Raw genomic sequence first — 23426 nt, 5'->3', positions numbered from 1 at the left:
AGAGAGAGAGAGAGAGAGAGAGAGAGAGAGAGAGAGAGAGAGAGATTATTAACCTCAAATATAGCTGAAGAAATATTTAAAGATATTCCCATTTTATTATAGAGTTCTCATATTAAACATAAGTGTTGTAGATTTTCTTTAAAACATGTTTCATTAAATATCTGGATATAGATTTAGTGACCCAAAGTTAATTTTACAACAGTGGTGCCCCTGCATGACTACAGCTTTGAAGCTGGAATAAGGTAAAGAGTTAATAGCTGCAGAGATGGCTGTGTGGTTAAGAAGCTCACTTTGCAACCATGTGGTTTGGTTTTCAGTCTCACTGCATGGCACCTGGGGTAAATATCTTCTAGAGCCCTGAGCCAACCAATGACTTGTGAATGAATTTGGTAGAGTGTGTGGAAACCCATTGTGTGTATTCATATGCATCCTTTCTCCACTGTTTGACAAATGGTCTTGCTTTGTTTCTGTCCCCGTAATACAGCAGTTCAGCAAAAGAAGCCAATAAAATAAGTAGCGGACTTAAAATTTACAAGGGTAGAGTTGCCTCAACTACATCCTTCAGAGTGATACCGCAGCATGGCTGCTGTTCAATGATTGAATCAAGTAAAAGTTAAAAATAAGAACACCCTAACCCCAGGCCACTATGTGTGTGTATTGTTGTTTCACTGTTCTTATATCTACATTTTAATTGTGACTCTGTAGATTGCTTCAAGTTAAACTAGTTAAAGTAATTATGTTTTATTTTTATAACAGGTCTCAATATCTCGATCTGTGAGTGTAAATCGAATGCAGAGCAGATCAGCAGAAACAAAGTAAGCTATTTTCAACTTCATTGAAAAGATCAAGTGAACACTGTGTGTGTGTGTGTGGGGGGGGGCTTTACTGGGGTTTTTTTCCCCATTTTTTTTTTCTTCGTGGCTACTTGGTTAAGGATTTTGCTTCCCAACAACATGATTTAAGGTTCAATTTGAATGCAGATCAGCTTTACCCAGTGTCTTCTGTATCCCCAGGCCAACAAAAACCTTATGAGTGGATTTGGTAGGATAAAAACTAAATGAAACCCAATATGCCTGCCCCTTTCTTCACACCTGCATTCATGCAACCCACCCAACCACTCAGCATCTTTCTCTTTCCCTCCACTTTTTTCCAATTCAGTGTCATCCTTACTATTCTGCTACTCCCCACTTCATCGGTCACCCTTACCCCTTATCCACCATTCACTATTTCTACCCCTCAACCCTACCCAATCTCTACAGTTGTCACTTAACTTTCCCTACCTCCCCTTCTTATCCACTCAACGCGTATCCTTCATTCACTTGAAACTTCCAATCATCCACACTCGCATTTCTTCTGTTCCCATTCACTTCTACTCACCTTGAGGGTCCACACAGATGCCTTATCACTGCTATTTTCATCTCTTTCCTGCTCCACCCTGATTGCTTGCCACCCTGTCTTTTAAAACAGAAATAGCCATATAGTCCCTCTGCAGCAAGAAACCCATTCTGCTCTGGCCCCTTCTCTCATTCTTTAACTTCTGATCTTTTTGTATAAAACCCTCCCTCTCAAGGTCTGTAGTCTTGCAATCTGCATGACAATCTCACTAGTACTGGTACCTTTAAAAATAGTATCCAGTGCACGCTATAAAGTAGTTGGCATTAGGGAAAGCCTCCAGCTGTAGAAACCATGCTAAAGCAGACACTACTGCTTAGAACATGGATATAAAATGATGATGATAGTGTGACTGCATTAGGAATTTGTTGTGAAATTCCACATTTAGCTACCAAGCAACATTAAGATTTGTTAATTAAAGATTCAGTTATATTGTGCTGTGCAGTATTTCAATTTATGCCAGGTTTACCTTCACCCTTCTTCTTTCTCAGTAACTGATAAATACCAAGATATTGGTGAAGATTCAACTGCTGAAAAATCAGACAACTCGCATGAAACTAGGTTATCAATTTAATTAATAAGGTTTTATGTATGGTGGACGGACACGCATTGTTTTATCATTTTAATGTCCATTTTTCCATGCTTGCATGGGTTAGAGGAAAATTTGTTGAGATTTTCTGTGGCTGGAGACTTTTCCTGTTACTAACTCTCGCCTGCTTCCATAAAGTGTAAGTCTTGTTGATTGGGCTAATATTCTGCTAAAATTATTCTTACTACATAATGTGACCAAAAAATACTTGTTTACTTGTGTATAGGTTTCACTAATTTATACTAGATTCTAACCAAAAAAATCTAGAGTGTGATTTATATAGAAGACGAAGCTGATATCAAGTTTAAATATTAAGGAAAAATTTTGTACCAAGATATAACACTAAATTAGGGGTACCATTTATACATGAGTAAATATGATATGTCTCTGAATTCATCTATTTTAATGAATAATTTCACAATTTCAAGAATACATTTTTTTTCAGTTGGTCTGTCCTTTATTTTTTGCTAACTCAACAAGTGTACTAAGGTCAGTTTTCCTGCCACAGCAGGTGTTAATCCTTGTGAACCCCATGATCTACAAAGCTAACCCCCTTTTTGCTTGATTGTTTGTATCCATTCATAATCTCTATCCTCACTATGTCTTTCTTGGTCATCTACTTCTACATTCATTTTCATCACTCTTTTCACCCAGTCATTTTCATCCTTTCTCAGCACATGACCTCATCACTTCGTCACATTTCTCTTCACCACATCCATCACCAGCTCAATTCCCATCATTCTCTATGAATGTTGGAGTACATCAGGAGCCAGTATTAAGCCTGCTACTATTTGTAGTTAAGTGGAGGTGCTGACTCAAAATGTAAAGGAGGGAATTACTGTACACAGATGTTATGGTGTTAAACACAGAAAAGTATAGATGGAAATAAAATATGAATAGATGGCAGGACTGTACGGTTGAAAAATAAAGTATAAAGTAAATATCAGAAAGACAAAGGTCAGAGCAAGTGGTAAAGTTTGTGACAAGGTGGAAAGAAAAGAAATGACCAACTATAATGTACAGTAAAGGTGTTGTAGTAAGCTTCTATAAATGTTGAATATATGCTAGCTAGATTCATTGAATATATAGTGTATGTAGCGATGTGTGAAGTTATTAATCAATGTAACAGCCACATTTAAGTATAAGGTGTGTAAATAGTGGGGCTGCAGGTGAGAGAATGTGAAGTTGGATCTTGGAAATGGCAAGAAAATGAAAGATGTGAAAATGTTTTGTTGACACATAAAAGGCACTCAGTACACTTTGCGGAGTGGTTGGCATTAGGAAGGGCATCCAGCCATAGAAACCAAGCCAAAACAAACTGGAGCTTGGTGCAGCTCTCCTGCTCACTATCTCCAAACAAAACGTCTAACCATGCCAGCATGGAAAATTGATGTCTGTTGGTGGCAGCAGCAGCTGTTGTTTTTTGTTGTAGAAGAAAGAGGGTAGAATATAATGACAGAGGCTAGAGTGAAATATGCATGTGAGATGTTCTGAGTACTGAGTGGCATGCTATAACGAAGAGGGGAGTGTCGCTGAAATTGAAAAGAAAGTTGGATGCTGTTGGTGTGAGGAACACTATGATTTATAGAAGTGAGACATGGGTAATGGAGATGGAGCAGTAGAGAAGGCTAGGGAGAAAAAATAGAGACGAGAATAGTTCAGTGAGTAACTAGCACATTGTTGAGAGAGAGAGAAGAGAGACAACTGCAGAGTATGTTTGATACTAATTATAAGGTGTTTCTTTTTTCTTCTTAATTTTTCAGCGAAAAGACAGAAGAGAAAATTCAAATACTCCAACAGGATAAAGCCCATCTAGAAGCTCGTGTGTCTACACTGGAACATATTGTTGAAGAATACCAAAGCAACATAACTGCCTTAAAAGAAAACATTAAAAAGGTGTGAAAGAATACATTTTCTGTCAGCTTATTCTGAACTCCTTTACATATAGCAGTGAATGAGGAAGAATCATTAGAGCATCAGATAGAACCCCTTGCAGCATTTGTTCCCACATTGTTCTGAGTTCAAATCCTACTATGGCCTATATCGGTAGTAGACTTAAACCATTTGGCATTTTGGGTGCTTTTAGTGGACCCCACTGTTGCATGCATTCAGGCCAGGTCTCTTGTTTCAGAAAACCATGCTCCCTCTTTCCTTTCCATCAGTCTTGGAAACCCTTTAAGTGGTCATGGGCCAGGCTTTATTTAAAATGAATCAATCTAATATTTAATATTTGGGATTTTAGATGTTTTGTGTAAGGAATTCTTGCAATATTTAGCCATAAGTCTTGGCATTCTGAATTCACACCCCATTAGGGTCAGTTTTAGCTTCCATCTTTCCAGGGTTGATATAATTGACTATACCCTCCCTCAAAATTTGTAGAAATCAATGTTATTTTATGCTACAAAACCAATATAAACTATAAATTCCTTGAACAAGTCTAACCTTTAATGGAACTAGAATTTCCATAGGAAACAACTCCAAAACAATGAAAATACAAGATACAAAAGGTTTACTACGAAAAACATATACAAATGAACAAACACAACAAATGTAGACTTCACATCTTCAGCTGTTTAACAGATATCATTATAGTTTCAGCACCTGAGCAGTACCATTCAGTAGGGTGGTATCAGCAGTGTCAAAAAATATAAACACTGCTTGGGAACAGTTGACAAGAAGCAGCAGGGTGGGCAATTGTAAGCTCAGTGTGTTCGAAGCACAAATACTAACAAAATCTCCAACGTAATTTCCACAAAACTGCAGCCATCAAACAGATATAATTTGTTAATATTTGAGATTGCTAAGAAAAACAAAATTTTTATCAGAAATTTTTGTTTTTAATTTATTTAGAATTTTCAACTCTTCAACTCACTTAAATGTTTTATAAAATTGAGAAAGAAACATGAAAAATAACCAGAAAATTTTATATTTTATATTTTTTTAATAGCTTTCAGTTATTTATTCTGGTGTCCTATCATTTAGTTTGTCTTCTGTTTTTCTAATCATTTTATTTTTGATTTTATATTTTTTGTAATTTTTGCCTTCTGGCATTTTTAGCAAGACAAATCCAACAAAGAACTTGTAAAAAGTTTAACAGAAGAATTAACATCTTGGGAAGAAGAAGCATCTAAAATGAAAGAGCGTCTGTTGTTACAAATTGATAAGATAAAAACACAGCGAGATAAAGCTGAAGAGAGATTTCAAAGCTCTCAGGTAATTTTTTTTTTTAATCTTTGAAATTATCTTTGATTAATTCTTTATTCTAAAAATTAAAAAATAAAAATATTAGTTTGATTTCTCCTCTTTAAGTCATTTTCTTCTTCTCCTACTCCATGAGTCACATTTTCAAGTAGCCTTCTATTTTATTTCATTGCTACCGCCACCACTATCTTGGGGAAGTTTCAAAATGGTGGGATGCCAAACTAAATATTGTGCATTTTTACTTTCTGAGTTCAAATCTTGCCATGGTTTACTTCACCTTTTATCCCACTGTAGAGGATTAAATTATCACCATGCTTATATTGCAGTCAGCTTGATCAACTGTAGTCTTCTCCAAATCAGTGGCTCTCTGACCAAAATAAGAAATAATATTTATCATTACCATATCTGATGGCATAAAAGACACACCCCAATTTCAGCTCATCATACTCACCATCATTTTAACATCCACTTTCCCATGCACACACAGGCCAGACAGAATTTTGTTAAAGCAGATTTTGTATGATTGGATGCCCTTCTTGTCACCAACCCTCACTTATTTCCAAGTAAGGTAATATTTCCCCATGACCAGACATGTTTCCATGGAAGATTGGAAATGAGGGATACCATTTACAAGACTGTGGCATTCGTTTGCAATTATTGGATGGTGTCGATGCATGGGGACAATACCGCACATGCACACACAGGGTTATAGTAGAAGACACTTTCCGATATTGAAGAGAAATGGTTTTGATGCATTAAAGCTTATGAGAAACCCAGCTTTACATATTAGACCTGGCATGAGTTTTGGACACATTTTTATATGGGGGTGGGGTTTTATATATCATCAAATACAGATCTGCTTTACTTTTTCTTCTCCATCTTTCATTTAATTACCACACACACACACACACACACACACACACACACTCTCACTCACTCACACACTTCTTATTTTTGTGTATCTTTTATTTCTCCATTTTTATTTTTTTAAATATCATTTATGTATAATGTATGAATAAATGATGGTTTCAAACTTTGGCACAAAGCCACTGATTTTTTTTAGTTTATATCATCAATCCCAGTACTCAACTAGTACTATATTTCATTAACCCTGGTAAAATGAAAAGTATAGTTAGCAGAATTTGCACTCAGAACAAGTCTCAGACGAAATAGCACTAAGCATTTTGTTCAACACACTAATGATTCTGCCAGCTCACTGCTTTAATCTAGATATACATAATGCCAGTTATGTATAAATAATAATGATTCACTGAATCAAGTTGGACTGAAATATTTTTATAATTAATTACGTGATGATTTGGCAGAGTCATTAGGACATCAGGTAAAACGCTTTGCATGATTTCTTCCAACTTTCTGCACTCAGTTCAGATCCTGCCAAAGACTTTGATTTTTATCCTTTCAGGGTCAGTAGAAAATGTACCAGTCCAGGATGTTGGATTGGTAGAACTATAAGAATGTTGAACCTGATGCCTTGTCGTACTTGATCCAATTGTTTGCATTTTGGATTCAAATCCCACCATTGCTTACTTCAGTAGTAGACTGTCACTTGATTTTAACACCACCACCTGGCACCTTGGATACATTTAGTTGAGTTAACTCTGTTGCAAACATTCATTTCAAGGTTCTGGTTTGAAAATACCTTTCTCCCTCTTTACATTGTACAGAATCTAGCTCACCAGCAGGTGTGACTGTGTTCTTTAGAGGTTCTCTTTCTAAACACATGGTTCTGTTCTTGATCCCACTGCCCTGCATCGTGGGCAAATGGCTTCTGCAATATTCTTAGATTGACCAGTACCTTGAGGCTGAAATTTATTACTAGACAGAAACCACAAGGATGTCCAACGTATATATGCATATGTATGTCTGTGTGTCTTTCAGCAAGGAAACTGTAAACAGTGCCTTCAAATAATAATTATAATCATCATTTAGTGTCCATGTTCCATGCTAACATGAATTGGTTTGTTTGACAGAATTCAATTCTAAAGACTCATTCTCCAATGTCTACTTTCGTCAACCACTTCACAATGTGTACAGAGTGTATTTTTGATGGCACTAGCACTAGTGAGGTCACAAAGCAGCTTGCAAGGCTACAAACTCTGGGAGAGATGACTTTATGTTGGGGATAAGCTGCCAGAGCAGACTTGGTTTATTTCTGTAGAGGAGCTAATGACTACTCAAATTTTAGAAGATTGGATGGGAGTGATTGAGCTGAATCTGGGGAAAATAAAAATAGTGGTGATGAAGACCCTGAATGGACTCTTAAAATACAAGGTGAGTGGAAAAGAGTAAGGACAGGAGAAAAAGAATGTGGGTTAGAGGTTGCAAGAGTGTATGGGAGAAAGGAAATGGATGAAGGCGTGAGTATAATAATGAATGATGAGTAAGTGTTGAGGGGTGAATGCAGTAAATGGTAAATAAGGCATGGGGGATGTAGAACAGCAGAATATTAATGATGAGAAAGTAGATTGGAGAAGAATGAGAGAGATGACATGGTTGGATAGGTTACTAGAGTGAGGGAGGGGGGAGCAGGTGTAGTACATGGGGAGATTGAGAGATGTTTGATGTTGATAGAAAAAGAAAGGCAATTTGGTGGCTGAGAGGAGGTGATCAGTATAAAATGTGGGTGGAGAGGACAGTATAAGGATGAAGGATAGCTTTCAAATGAAATGGTTCTTGGCAGTGAGAAAGATTAGTGGTATCAAGGAAGCTGCCATTACAGAGATGATACATGGTGGGGGTGTCTTGAGAAGGAAATTAGGTGCAGGGCACGGTTGTGCATACGTGTGAGCACTCTCTCATGTACACATATATTATAATTGCCTAATCTGCTATTTGTAGCAGAAAAAACTGTAGACCAGTGAATGGTTTGTTGAATAGCTGTAATTAACAGTACCATCCACATTTCTCATCCTCAGCTTATATTCTCCTTATAGCGAGATTGTATGCTCCAACATCTCTACCTTCTTTCCAGTTACTCCCACTCACTCCTATAGAATGTAGAATAGCCATGTATTTCTTCTATAGCAAGACACCTATGCATGTCCCTTTATCGTAATTTTAACCTCTCGACAGTTGGCATAAAGCCACCTCTTTTTCTACTGCAACCCTGTTCAGTTGAAAGAGTATCTTTTTCTTTGGCTTGTAAGTTACTGGATGAGCTAACTCTTGTTATGAAAAAGGCCCTCAGTACACTCTGTAAAGTGGTTTATGTTAGGAAAGGTATTCAACTGTGGAAACCATGCCAAAGCAGGCGTTGGACCTCAACATAGTCCTCCTACTTATTGGACCCTGGCAAACTGTCCAACCCATTCCCACATGGAAAACAGATGTTAAATGATGATGATAATGGTTTGCAAAGGAACCACAGAGTTGTTAAAACTTTAACTGCTCTTGTTTATTCTTATGTGTCATCCTGGTGACAGACACTTGTATACAGGAAGCTGGGGTCCTTTTCATTTTCAAAGTACTTATTACCTGTGGTTTACAATAAGAAGCTCATAGAAAAACTACTCGCTTTTTTTTTGTCTTTTTAAACTTTCTTTGTGCAGTCTGATCTTGATAAATGGCAGCAAGAAATAACAAAATCAGAAGAGAACCTTGTGGATTATCAGAGGCAAGTCAAAGTGCTGCAGAAGGAACTGGAAGAAACCCATCGCAGTTGGAGTCAAACTCAGTGGGAGCTGGACAAAATTAAGCGGGAACATGATAAACTTGAGTATGCTTATATGGAGATCTCCAAGAGGTTGGCAGACAACACCATTGACCAAGAATCTGTGTCGGTAAGTAGAAAAATATTGGGAGAAAAAGAGAAATCTCTTCCACTGCTGCTTTTACAACTTTGATTCCATTTATTTGAAGTGGTGGGAAGATGGGAAATATCTTTGGTGGGAGTATTGAAATCATCATCATCTGTACTCAAACAGTCCTCTCTCTATCCCTTCTTTCTATCTATCTCTCTTTCCCTCCTTTCACTCTGTCCCTCTCCTCTATATATATCCCTCTCTCTACATCTTTCTTTGTCCCTGTTCCCTCCCTTCCTTCCCCCTTTTCCTTTTTCTCTCTCTCCTTTCCTCCCCTCTCTTCTTCTTCCTCCCTTTCTCTCCTTCCCCTCACTCCAGACCTACTTTTCTCTTCCTGTATCCCTTCTTACATTTCCTGTTCCCCCACCCCCATTTCTCTTCATTTTCCCCTCTCTCTCTCTCTCTCTCTCTCTCTCTCTCTCTCTTTCTCTCTCTGTTATATCTTATGAAACCCCATTATCTCTTATTCTCCCTCTCTCACTTTCACTGTACTTTCTCTTCATCTCCCTGAATTATTCTATCCTGCTCCACCAACTCTATTCTATTTCACCCACCTTTTGCTCTCTCTCTCTCTCTCTCTCTCTCTCTCTCTCTCTCTCTCCTTCCCCTCCACCTATTTCCTCTTTGATGTTATAATACACTATCACAACCTCCCTGCCATCACTGTATCAGCATTACTTACACTTTAAGCTGAACTTGATTCTTCACTGCATTCTGATATATCTGGTTCTTGCACAGTTTCTTTACATCACTGTTTCTGCCAAGAATCAGTCAGTAACCTAGGTGCCACAACTCAACTCAACTTGCTCCTCTACAAACTACTTCCTGCTCCCCTCCCCCTGCCATTCAACTTGATCATTTCTCTTACCTTGTGTGTTTTCTCTGAATACACCTGTGTGTGTGTGTGCATGTCACAAGCATGCAAACATCCTTATTGTATGTGAAATATATGTTCCATATGTGCGTGCAAGTGTGTATATGTACACATACATTTGTGTGTGCATATACATGTGTGTATGTATGTATATATATATATATATATATATACGTGTGTATGTATATATATATATATATTTGTATATATATATATATATATATATATATATATACAAGCATATACATATATACACATGCATATATATACATATACACACACTCTCATACTAGTATGAAAATCAATGTTCAACACCTGAGTGCGTATTTTAGTTGTTTGGTATGAAACGAAGCAATTATGGATCATCTGTCATTATTGATTCCAAGACTCCAATCTCTTCCTCTCCACTGAGCTCTTCCCCAACCCTTCAAGTTTTGCTTTTAAGTCTTGGAATTGATGGCTGGAGGAGTGCAGGTGTGGAGGAAGTGGGGTTGGAAACAGTATTTTTTTTTTTTACCGACAACCTAACACCTCTTATATCTAATTCTCATTACATTTCACTATTAACCTAACTAAAGTTTGAAATCTAAACTTTTAAGATATTACGTTCAGTAATTCCTCTGGTGATTACTGTTGTGTTGTTGTTGTTGGTGGTGGTGGGTTTTAACGCATGCGTGCACTTCAAGGTTATTAAGAATGTACAGTGGAAAATGCAGGCACGTTTTGAGCTACCGTCTGCCCAGAATGTGGATGTAGGAGCCCTTTTGGATGCTTACCAGGTAATTTTTTAATGCCTTTATGCGCACTCATAACTCATATTCTTAGTAAATCTTTTGACATAGTAAATCTCTTGTTGTTCTCAATCTTAACAATCTACAATGCTAGAGCTTATCTCCGTTTCTGTCACCTTCATTGGATGTTTTACTTTTTTAAGGTACTCTGTTGGGTACCATTTCCATTCAGTCCCGTCCACAACTCCTCCCTCTTCTCCTGCCATCCTCACTGTTTCTCACTTCTTAGAACTAACCTTCTGACATTCCTTCCTCGTTCAAACTTTTCCTGGAAACATCAACTTGCAAATGTTAAAGATGAACATTAACCACACCAAATTCCTACCACCACTACCACCTCCAACAACAACTCTAGCTGAGCCTGCGAACATCATTAGTTTGGCTCCTCTTCCCTTGACTAACTAATTTTAATCCTTTTGGTACCAGCTTAACCAAGGCTGCTTCCGCTTCATTGATACAAACTTTCTGCTTTAAAATGATCTAAATTAAACCCATAAAATATGTGTCCTTCTGTCTCCCCTAGGAATCATCATCATCATCATTATTATTATAATTATTATTATTGGTTTTGTTGTTATTTTTATGAAAATTTATCTTGACTATTTATGTTCTGAATTCAAATAATGAAGTCAGCTCTACCTTTCATTTTCCAATATCAATAAAATTTTGATGTATGACCAGACAATTGTTTGGCCAGCTGGACAACCTCATCATTGATTTAACATGCAAAGTGGTTGAATATTCCACAGACATGGGTACCCTGGGGGGTAATTCTCTGGTAGAATCAATGTGGCACATGTGTGACAAGACTGAAACTTTGAATTACAGTTGCAATCCACCAACAGGCTTCCATGCAGTCTTCGTCCACCCAGGTTTACTCACAAGATTTGGCTTGATCTAAGGCTGTGGTATAGGCACTTATCAAACATGTTATGTTGTGGGATTGAACGCAAAACCTTTTGGTTGTAAAATAAACTTCTTAACCATTCAGCCATGCCTGTCTGCATCAACAATCAAATGTGGGTTAAAAATTATCAGAAATTATTATTATTATTATTATTATTATTATTATTATTATTATTATTTACGAGCTGGCAGAATAATTAGTGCATCGAACAAGATACTGAACAGTATTTCTTTCCACACTTCATGTTCTTTGTTCAAATCTTGCCATGGTGAACTTTGCCTTTTGTCCTTTTGGAGGTTTAAGCAAAGTACCAGTTGAATATACTGGTGTTAATGTAATCCATTTCCACTACCACCGCCCCTAAAATTGCCAAAATTTAAAGCAATTATTATTATTATTATTATGATTATCATGATCACTAGCATCAAAGGTGTGGAGCTGGCAAAGTCGGCTGAGCATCAGAAAAATGCCATGGGTTATTTCCTCTGGTGCTTTATATTCTGAGTTCAAATACCACTGAGTAACTTTGCCTTTCATCCTCTCAGGGATAACAAAATTAAGTTCTAGTTAAGTATTGGAATCGGTGATATAGACTAACCCCAACCATCCCTCCTCCACAAAATTGCTGACTATGTGCCTAAATCCCAAACCATTATTATTGTTATTAAAAGTACTGCTTGAAATCCTATAGGAATGTTTAAGTAATTTATTATATCTAGTTTAAAAACTATAGTGATACAGAAAATAGTTAGTTAATTGGGAAGTATTGGTATAGTAGCAGCTTATTAGTAGTTCTCTTTGGTGTAAACCATGTTGGCCAGAATGGTCTCCCATGAGAGAGATGGTGGGGCTTGGAGCAGATTGGTAGTTACTATCACATTTCTGGAGTATAACGTGTTGCATGCCCAGCCCCAATGTAAAGAATGAAATGCTGTAGTTAATATGTTGTTTCCATTTACATTGAATATGCTTTTAAAAATACTAAATCAAACCTCAGTACTTGCTTGAGATATTATTTTGTCAACCTCGGACAGGAAAAAGATAAAGTTAACTTTGGCAGGATTAGAACTCAGAGTCTAAAGTGAAGTATTTTAAATGTTGCAGGCATTTTGTCTGCTTCTTTATATTCTGAGTTCAAATCCTACCAAAGTCAAGTTTGCCTTTCATCTCTCTGAGGTCGATGAAATAAAGTACCAATCAAGTACTGATCATTAGAACCAATTAATCCCCTCTCTCTAACTTTGTGCCTGAATTACAAACAGAAATTTTGTCCAGTATTCTAACAATTCTACCTAAAGTGACTATATCTCTGAGAAAGTGCCTGAACATTCATTAGTATCTTAATTTAGTATAATGAAAACAGCTGACAAATAACAAATACCCTGCAGTAGCCTCTTTAATTAATAGGCAGCAGATAACTTAATGATTAGAGAGGAGAATACCATCTCATCACTGTCATCCAAGTTGTGTAGTGTGTGTATTTACTGTTGCTGCCTCCATAGCAGCTGTTATTTGCTGCTGAAATTACATATCATATACAGAAAATAATATTGATCTATTATTGATGGCAACTTGACTCATAAGTTTGTCAAGACACAGCCACATGTCATCATGGCTTTGGTAATAAAATTTCATCTGAAAACTCCTAAACTCTAGTTGCATGGAAGCAGTATAGAGATCTTGTTTTTTTTTTGTTTTTTTCTTCTCTCCTCTTAACTTTGATAACAACCTGCCTCAAATCACCTCTGGTGCTAAGATGCAAATTTCCCATTTAAAGTGATCTAAATTAAACCTTGCATCAAAATTTTTTTAATCTTTTTCAAACACCATCGCAATAATGACACGGTTATTTATTAAATTCTTCATTATTTCCAAAATTTATTGAAAAAGTACAGACTGTGTGTTTAAGAGGTTCGCTTCTCAACCACATAGTAAATTTGGGTTCAGTTCCACTGCATGGCATCTTGGGCAAGTCTCTTCTGCTATAGCCTCAGCCTGATCAAAGCCTTGCAAATGAATTTTGTGAACAGAAACTAAAAGAAGCCCATCATGTGCATGGGAGAAGGGTGTCTCCCCACTTCAACCATAGTGTCATAGCTGTAAAAATAGGTCTCTGGCATAAAAGCATTGTCGTTTATTTCTAGTATTCTGCATAAGCATGTCTGGGCATAGAGAAATATTACCTTCCTTGAAAACAGGCAAATGTTGATGACAGGAAAGGCATCCAGCTGTAGAAAATTTGCCTCAATAAAATTCTATCAACCATTGAATGCAAGTATGAAAAAGTGGACATTAAAACAACAATGATGAGGTGGAGGAAAGGCGGTTATTTCATCAGAGGTATAGTAACAAAAAGGTTAAGAGAGACTGATATATAATCTTCACTTGCATCAAGTTAACTAATTAATAAAACTATAAGAAAGATAATTATGTGTGTTACTTGCATCGTTAGACACAGAATTAAGTTTAATTTTCGCATTGCAATATTATGAATTTAATCAATTCTATAGAGAAAGATAGAAAAAACTATTTTTAGCTTTGCTCCAGAATAGTTTTGAGATTATATCCTCAGAAAACATGTGAAAGCCAACAACCAAAAGATTGTGATTGAATCCCAATCACATCTTAAGGCCTCAGTGAATTTAAAACCAGAAATGCTGTCTTAGTCTATTTATCTATATTTTTTTCAGTTTACAGAATAAATCTTCTTATAGTGCATTATAGCCTTTGCCATTAAGATATGAGGAAAATTATGAAACACATTATGAAGCATAGGAATAATGTTTGAGGAAGTGGGTCCCTTTACTTGGGTTGAGAACATTCAAGCTCTTTGTTGCTGGTGTTGCACAAAAAACACCTTCAGTACACTCTGTAAAGTGTAAGGTTGTGAGGAACCATTAATCTTGTCAAAGACATGGCTACCTCTCTAGTGTTGGTGCCACAAAGAAAGCACTGAATACATTTATCTATAAAATGGTTAATGCTAGGTTAGGCATCTAGCAGTAGAAACCATGCAAGATGAAGTCCTTTGACCTGTCTAGGTGAGTAGTACCCTTGAATACATGCTGACTGACTGTGGACATAAAATGAAGATGATAAATATAGTCTAAAAAAATATAACTGCTTAAGAAAACAAACTGGTATAAACAAGTGAAAGTATTCCTATGTTGATTTAGATGGCTGTCATCAAGTTTACTGTTCCATAATGTAATATTACATAACATCTAACAGAAGAAGCTAATAACATTGATTGGTGCCTGAGAAAACTATTGATGTTACACATATATTTGATGGGTTCTGTGGCAGACTGAAATATGACCTTATATTCTATAACATATATCACTTAAGATTTTTGATGCTAGTAATCTTCTCTCTCTCTCTCACTCTCTCTCTCTCTCTCTCTCACTCTCACTCACTCTCTCTCTCTGTCACTCTCTCTCTCTCTCTGTCACTCTCTCTCTCTGTCACTCTCTCTCTCTCACTCTCTCTCTCTCTCTCTCTCTCTCTCTCTCTCTCTCTCTCTCTCTCTCTCTCTCTCACTCTCTCTCTCTCTAGCCTGCACTAGTTTCACATCGAACACTGATGATAAAAAAAGAAGAAATTCAATACACATTGCTACATGCCTAATCATTTGTTCTTAACTTTTTCCATCTTGTTCATTCGTTTCTCAGTTTTTCCATATTAGTATAGGGTAGACAAGGGAACTATTTAGGGGTGGTGTTTTATAGTTTAGTTTTTCCTAGTAACATTGTTTAAAAGTAAATCTTGTCTTATACATCTAGTAACTCTTTCTCAAAGTTGTTCAAGTGCAGCTATGTGTTTAAGAACTTTGGTTTGGGGTTCAATTCCACAGAGTAACAATTTGGGCAAGTGTCTACTCCTATAGTTGTGAGCCAGCCAAAGCTTGGTGAGTGGTTTTGGTAGGTGGAAACAAAGAAACCTGTTGTATATGTATGTATTATATGTTTGTATGTGTGGATGTGTTTATATTTGTGTCTCCTTGTCTTGAATTGCGTAATAGTTGTGAACGATTGTCACTCTCAGAGAAGGAATGTCATTCATTGCCAATATTCTATGAAAGCATGTCTAGACATGAGGAAATATTGCCTTGCTTGAAAATAGATGGGAGTTAGTGATAGGAAAGGCATCTGGCTATAGAAAATATGCTTGAATAAACTGACTCATGCAAGCATAGAAAAATGGACATTGAAATGACACTGATAATGAAAGAATTATTCTCTTGTAGAAAATATTCACTAGATACAATATATGAAAGACCCTTTGTGTTAGCCCTAAAACGCCAACTGTAAGGTTAACCTATGAATATTGTCGACCCTCACCAAAATACTCTCTGCAACTTGTATTGACCTTAAAAGAAATACAGTCAGCTTCTTGCTTCAACTTTAAATGAGATACAAGTATATCCAGCCAACACCGATGAATGATTATGGCTTGATAACATACACTATGCTTTTGCTAATTATCTTAGGTACCTACCTAGTTATGAAATACTATCTCAGGCCTCCTCACCCTTGATCCAACAGTACCTCCAGGCTAAGGCATTTGGAAGGAAAAAGCAATACCAGCACACAATTTGATGCTCATTTATAGCTAAGTAGATAGGAGCAAGGTAAAATGAAGTGCCATGCTCAAAGACTCAATATGTTACACAGTCTAGGAACTGACTTTATGATTAGGATCAAAACTCCTGACTACTAGACCACACAACTTCACAATCATACTTTCACACATACATGACATTTTACTGTTTTGCTGTTGGAAGATAATGTTTATCCTACTCAACAAATGCAGTGTTTAATACTTCACCTGAATATATGTATGGTATGTCATGTTCACTTACAAACACAAAACATTAATTATAACAACCTCTAATTTTAACCCAAAGAAAAATCATTTAGCAAATTTGAAATAAATACCTAATATAGGCTCAGGCTGGCTGCATGGTTTAGAAGTTACCCTCACTACCACCTAGTTTTGGGTTCAGTTCCACTGTGCAACACCTTGGGCAAGTATCTTCTATAGCCTTGTCAGTGAATTTGTTAATTGTGCAGATTCTTCATGTGTGTGTGTTCACATTTGTATGTTTTTGTTCACTGGAATTTATTCTATCAGTCTCTTTTTGCCCAACTTAGAGGTGTGGCAAAAGGTCACTAATCAAATAAGCTCCAAACTTTAAAAAAAAGATGCAAGTACCAAGATTGATTGTATTGACTAAACCTTTCAAGGTTGTGCCCCAGCATGGCCACACTCAAATGATAAAAACAAGTAAAAAATAGATGAAAAGAATCTATTTGTTCTAACGTGTATTACACAGATGATGCTTCTTTTTTTATTTTATTTTCCATTTTTAATTCGTTTCAGAGCCTTCAAACAACCAACACACACTTGGTAAATGAAGTGAAATTATTTAAATCCAAAGAAGAAAAGGCTGTCCGAATATACAGAGTAAGTTATGGATTCATTATTATATTAGATGTATATAATTAAAACATTCTCTGGGAACTGATTGCTAGAAATCATTGCTATAATGTTTTGTGTATTATTATTATTATTATTATTATTATTATTATTATTATTATTATTATTATTATTATTAAGACAGTGAGAAGTACCAGTTAGAGCACTAGGGTTAATGAAAGCAATGAGCCACCTCCCCTCAAATTTTAAGCTTTGTGCCTATAGTAAAAAGAAAAAATTATTATGAAGCACCAAGCTAGCAAAATCATTAGAACATCTGACAAAATGCTCTGCAGCATTTCTTCCAGCACTTTTGCATTCTGAGTTCAAATGTCACTGAGGTTGACTTTGCTTTACAATCTTTCAGGGTTGATAAAATAGAGTACCGATCAAGTACTGGGGGTCAATGTAATTAACTTGCACTCGCCTCTCAAAATTGCTGATCTTGTGCCAATGTTAGAAAAAAAAACTATTATTAAGGCAACAAGCTGGCAGAACCACTAGTGCATTGGACAAAATGCTTACCAGCACTTCCACCATCTCTTTATGTTCAGAGTTTAAATTCTGCTGAGGTCAACTTTGTCTTTCATCCATCCAGGATTGATAAAATAAAGAACCAGTCAACTGTTGTGGTCAGTAGTATCAACTAACACCCTTCACTTAGAATTGCTGGCCTTGCATCAAAATGTGAAACCGTTACTATTATTAATAAAGCAGAGATCTGGCAGCATCTTTCCCACACTGGACAAAATGCTTTCAGTATTTCTTCCAGCTCTTTTCATTCTAAGTTCAAATGTCATTGAAGTCAACTTTGCCTGTCATCCTTTCAGGATTGATAAAATAAGTACTAGTCAAGTACTGGGGGTAATGTAATCAACTAACCCCTTCTCCAGTTGAGTACTGGGGTCAGTGTAATTGAGTAGTCCCTCCTCATGAAAATGCTGGCTAGTACCTAAATTTGAAACAACTTAATGGCAGCAAACTGACAGGATCTTTACAACACCAGACAAAATGCTTAGCAACACTTCTGACTTTATATTGTATTCAGATGTCACTGAGGGCAGCTTTACCTTTCGTTCTTGAGGTATGAGAGTAAAAACAGTACCATTAGTATAGTGGAGCATTAGGCATGGTTAAAAAAATCTCAAAACAAACATAGACATCATGCCAGAGCTCACAAAACTACATACTGCCCCAAAAATAGCTCTTCTAGGAACAGTCTACATCTTGCACAAGGCACTATCAATTGAATAGAATAACTCTTCACACACAACACACACCCTACACAACAAGCATCTAATAATCCAAAACAATACAACTTGCACAACATATGCTATACAAGATTAAAGCTCAATAAAATAAAATAATACAATTCACATTACACACACCACACAATAAACATAACAAGACACAAATTAAAGCCCTAACAGAACAAACTAGTGCAGTACACCACCAGGAGGAGTCTGCACTCTGATCCCCACAAAAATAAGAATGCTGCACATTCATCAGAAACATGGTGGTGCCACAAATTCACATGAAACTACCAAAGAAAAACTGTTCATAATGCTAACAATGATAATAATCCATTATATGCAATAGAAGCAGTATTCAGTTTAAATTGTCATCTATGTATTACACTTCATGTAAATATTTCCTTGAAAGGCAAATTTACTGTGGTATTTATCCAGAGATAACATCTCTTATGGACATACTTTGTTCAAAAACATATATTAGGAGGACATGAAAATTATTCCAGTAGTAGCTGGTGAGAATGTCGAATGCATTTTGGTTTCATTCAGCTTTGTCAATGGTGTCTACTCACAGCCAACCACATACCTAGATGATTGTCGCCTCTATTATATAGGAAAATAGTGAAATATGTGTTTGAGGGTGTCTGTGTTTGTGGTTTCCTTGTCTTCACATTTCATGTTAGTTGTAATCAAGCAACTCCTTACAAGTACTGTTTGTTTCCAATTTTGCATGAAATTATGTGCAGTCATGGACAAAATACTACCTTGTTTAGGAACAGGTGAAGGTCAGTGATAGGAAAGGACATCTGGTAACAAAAATCTACCCCAGTGTATTATGTTGGACCCATTCATGTATGGAAAAATGGATGTTGGAACAAAAATGATGATGTTATATTCAATGCATTTTACAGGAATATGAGGACAAATACAAGCATTCCGAGAAAGAGAAGCATTCTATAAATATGGAACGGCAATCTCTGCTACATGAAATTCAAGACCTTCAGCATCAGTGTGATATGGAAAGAAGGGTGTGTATACTTTTGTGCTGCTTCCACTATATTGGATAATATTGAATAAAAGTATAAATTATTACATGTATTATTTAGTGACCTATCAAGACACCTATAACCTATTTGTATATTTGCGTTGTTGACAGGTTGCAGACAACCTGAAATCTGTGTGTAAAGAACTGGAACTCCAAGTCATTGACTACGAGGGTATTATTAAACAATATGAACAAAAAGAATCTGACTGGAATACATTAAGGTATTTGCTTCTCTTTAATTTTTAACTATTTGCCTTCATAGTTCTTAGTTATATTCCCCTGGACCAATCCATTTAATTCTTTTTTTTATGAGTAAGCAGTGTTGTAATGTACACAGCTGTAATAAACACAGGCATAGCTGTGTAGTTTAGCAGTTTCTTCTGTAACCGTGGTGTTTCAGGTTTGTTCCTCATGCCTGGTACTTTAAAGTGGGTGTCTTCTAGTATAGCCTGAGACCAGCCAACGGCTTGTGAATGAATTTGTTATCTGGTAGGTAGAAGTTGCAGCAAGCCCATCATCATCCATGTGTGTTTGTGTGAATGTTGATGTTTTAAACTCGTCACCACTTGAGCAGAACAGTGATGATTGTTGACACTCTTTGTTGACATTATGACTGATTGCTCTCTGTTCTTTCAAAGACCTGTAAAAAAAAAACTTTTACTCAAAAAGTAAGGTTCGGTCACAATAACATCTAGTTGTAGAATCCTGCTTTGAATAATTCCTCAAATAACCAATGCTAGAATAGAAAAATGGGTGTTAAACAAGCAAACATTGTTATGTATGATAGTGCAACTATACTATAATGGAGAAAGCTGCTTATTAATTAGGTATGTAACAATTACTAAAATTACTAAAAGAAAGCAATATTAAAAGCTTGACCATCTGGGAATATTTTTATAAATTCATGTTCTAAGAAATTTCCTATGATTTCGATTTCTGAAGTTTACTGAATTTTTTTAACTCCAAATTCTCGCAAATTTAAATATTCATTACATACACTGTGTCCAATTCTTCATAAATTTAAATATTCATTGCATTCACTGCAGAGTAGATTTTAATGTTTAATAATAAACAATATTAATTCATTGCAGGCAACATTTTACGTTTTTATTTGTAAGAGTCTCTCATTCTTGCTCGCCTCTATTTTCATTAATGATAATTTGATAATAGCTGTATAACTTTCATACAAGGCACAATTTCAAGAATATCATCAGTTTCCGGAATTTGTTAAATTAATATTTTTGAGAAAATGAAAATTCTTTAATATGCCAGTATAATTTTTTTTTTCTTTTTATGAAGAAGTGATTTCGTTGGTGTGGCTGCTTGGAACACTATAATCCTTACAATAATAACTGTGTGATCACTGCTATTTCTAGCACTCTAAACAAGATAGTTTTTTATGAATTTTCACTTATACGATTTTTTCATTTCATGTTTATTTTCATTCAATGTTTGCAATGTTCTCTCTCTCACACACAAACACAACATCTCTCTATTATAAACACACACTCACGCCAAGTTTGATTTTGTTATTACACAAATATCACATTTGAATTTTGCAATTCAACATGGGGCATCCAAAAAAATATGAGCAGTAAAGGCACAACAGCAGAGAGAAAGATGGGCAACTGAATCAGATGAAACCAGGGCAAAGCGACAGAAACAGATATCTGAATATGCATGGAGATGTAGACATGATTCTGTTTCCACTACACATGATTGACTGGTTAGGGGTATCTTGAGAGGAGAATATTCTACTTCAAAATAATGGTGTCAGATCCCAAATTGTTGATGCAATACTAAAGAGATCTTTTCTTTGGGATCATATGGAAGTAGTGGAGTTGACAACCAATTTAAGACTTAAAAGTGGTACTCTTTCAGATCTCTGTGATTTTGTATATGCTGACCTCAAAAATAACTTCACAAACCCTGTGTGGCTTGCAAATAGAACCATTGTTACTCCAACAAATGAAGCAGCACAATTTGTGAATGATTTTCTGTTGACCAAGATCCTTGGTGAGCTAAAAATATACAGAAGCTCAGATACAGTTGATAATGAAACTTTGTATTCAATTGAGTTCATCAACAAACTTACACCATCAGGGTCTCCACCACACATGTTCAAACGGAAGAAAAAATGCTGCATAATGCTTCTGAGAAATTTAGATGCTACTAATGGACATTGCAATGGCACACTCTTCATCATTGTCAGTTTACATGATCAGGTTACTGATGCTGAGGTTGCTTCTGGTCCTTATGCAGCATCAACTCTGCTAATCCCAAGAATACCACATGTATCTCAAGAAATGCAATTTCCATTCACATTTACACATAAACAATTTCCTGTCAAGCCAGCTTTTGCTTTGACATGCAACAAGGTACAGGGACAGACTTTTGAACAAATTGGAATATATCTTCCAACACAATTCTTCTCACATGGTCAGCTGTATGTTGCATTATCTAGAGTTCAAAAGAAGGCCAATGTAAAAATATTGGCTGAAAGAAATGGAAACAGTATGATTACTGACAATTGTGTCAGCAAGGAGATACTACTTTAAATCAAAATATGCTTTTTAGCAAGTTTCAGTAAATAGAATTAACACAAATTATATGTAAAGTAACATATATTTGTGAGGAATTCAATTGTTTTGGCATATTTCAACACATGCCAGATGAATGATATCGTTATATTAGATCATTTTAAGTTAGGGTATATTTGAAAAAGTAAAAAAAAAACGCCGTAACTATGTGTTATCAAAGCACCAGACTTTTGTGCGTGTGTGTCCATCCATCAATCCGTCCATCTATGTACACTTATGTAAGTTCTACCAATTATTAATGATAAATATATTTAACAGACTGACTCAGCTATATATCTACATATAAATTTCTGTAATGTCCATTAGTTAGTCACACTCTCCATAATAGCCATATTATAGGTTTGACTCTCTGGAAAATTTTTATTAATCCCTCTGTTATATATCGATAAGAAGACACTTTCAAAGCATGTTATTATTTATTATCACAAATTTAAATATTTGTTGCCAAGTTCTACATTCACTGCAGAGTAGGTTTTAACATTTGATAAACAATATTATGTTCTGGCAAAATTTTTCATTTTCATTTGCAACACAGTCTCACACTTTCTCTCTCTCCTGCCTCGAATTGTTTTCATTAATAATAATGTACTTAATATATATTCATTGCAATTTTTTCATTTCAAGTTTTATTTCAGATAAGGAAATCAGGTATTTTGTTGATTTAAATTCACTGTGTAAATGCCCTCAGTTTATTGTTTATATATACTGAAAATAAATTATATTGGACAACTTATTTCCTTTCCATCATTAACTAAGAATTAGCAAGTGAATTTGTTGCTATGGCTATTTGATACACTATAGGTATTAAAATATATTTGTGTGATCACTGCTATTTTTTGGCACATTAAACGTACTTGGACTACCTTGATGTTTGTTTAAAAAAGAGAGATTATGACTGATAAAATAATGAAAGTAATATTTACTAAGCAAGTGAGCACTATAATACAAGCACTTAAAATAATAAGACTTAAAATATCCTAAAAATTATTAGAATTAGGAATCAAATGTGGAAATATGAATAATACCAATAAAATAGATATACATGCTCATAGATGAGTCAAATTTCTGAAACCTTATTGCAGTTTCATCTTCATCTATACATATATATTCATCAACATTTTCACTAATTCTAATGAAGAATGTTTACAATTTTTACATTTATACATACCACTTAGCTAATTTTTACTTAAATTATACTTGTTATGCTTTAGGGATTCACCACCATGTATTTTTCCATTAGAATATACATGTAATTTTAGAATTAGGTTAGCCCTATTATGTAGCACTTTGGGCCAGCCAATGCTTTGTAAGAGAACTGGCTCAACAGAAACTTTACAAAGCCTCTTTGTGTGTTTGCATTTATTTATGATTTTAAATTGCATGTGATATTAGGACTCTGGTTCAAGAGTTCCAGTATTTTTGTGGAGTATGGAAATTTGTAGCCTCTCTTTTTCTGTGTGCATTTCTCCCTCCCTCCC

The 23426-nt window shown here is 35.6% G+C and overlaps 2 protein-coding genes across 8 annotated transcripts in view; both read left to right on the top strand.

Moving 5' to 3' along the window:
- LOC106874645 (citron Rho-interacting kinase) overlaps positions 1–19618 on the top strand; it is a 284276-nt gene extending 264658 nt beyond the window's left edge. For all 7 annotated transcript variants that reach the window (XM_052978350.1, XM_052978339.1, XM_052978352.1 and 4 more), the window contains 7 exons: positions 757–815; positions 3745–3877; positions 5039–5194; positions 8752–8982; positions 16958–17041; positions 19215–19331; positions 19460–19618. In XM_052978350.1, coding sequence (XP_052834310.1) covers positions 757–815; positions 3745–3877; positions 5039–5194; positions 8752–8982; positions 16958–17041; positions 19215–19331; positions 19460–19594 — 915 coding nt within the window. In that variant the 3' untranslated portion in view covers positions 19595–19618. The remainder of the gene's footprint in view (positions 1–756; positions 816–3744; positions 3878–5038; positions 5195–8751; positions 8983–16957; positions 17042–19214; positions 19332–19459) is intronic.
- Positions 19619–21174: 1556 nt separating this feature from the next.
- Positions 21175–23426, top strand: part of LOC106874646 (citron Rho-interacting kinase) — a 45600-nt gene continuing 43348 nt past the window's right edge. Inside the window, exons 1-2 of the mRNA XM_052965855.1 lie at positions 21175–21862; positions 22584–22596. Of these exons, the coding sequence (XP_052821815.1) occupies positions 21175–21862; positions 22584–22596 (701 nt within the window). The remainder of the gene's footprint in view (positions 21863–22583; positions 22597–23426) is intronic.

Source organism: Octopus bimaculoides, chromosome 2 (assembly GCF_001194135.2).
Source record: "Octopus bimaculoides isolate UCB-OBI-ISO-001 chromosome 2, ASM119413v2, whole genome shotgun sequence".
In the NCBI taxonomy this organism is placed as follows: Eukaryota; Metazoa; Mollusca; class Cephalopoda; order Octopoda; family Octopodidae; genus Octopus; species Octopus bimaculoides.
Note: the sequence above shows the minus strand (reverse complement) of the source record. Positions and strands in the feature narration are given on the sequence as shown.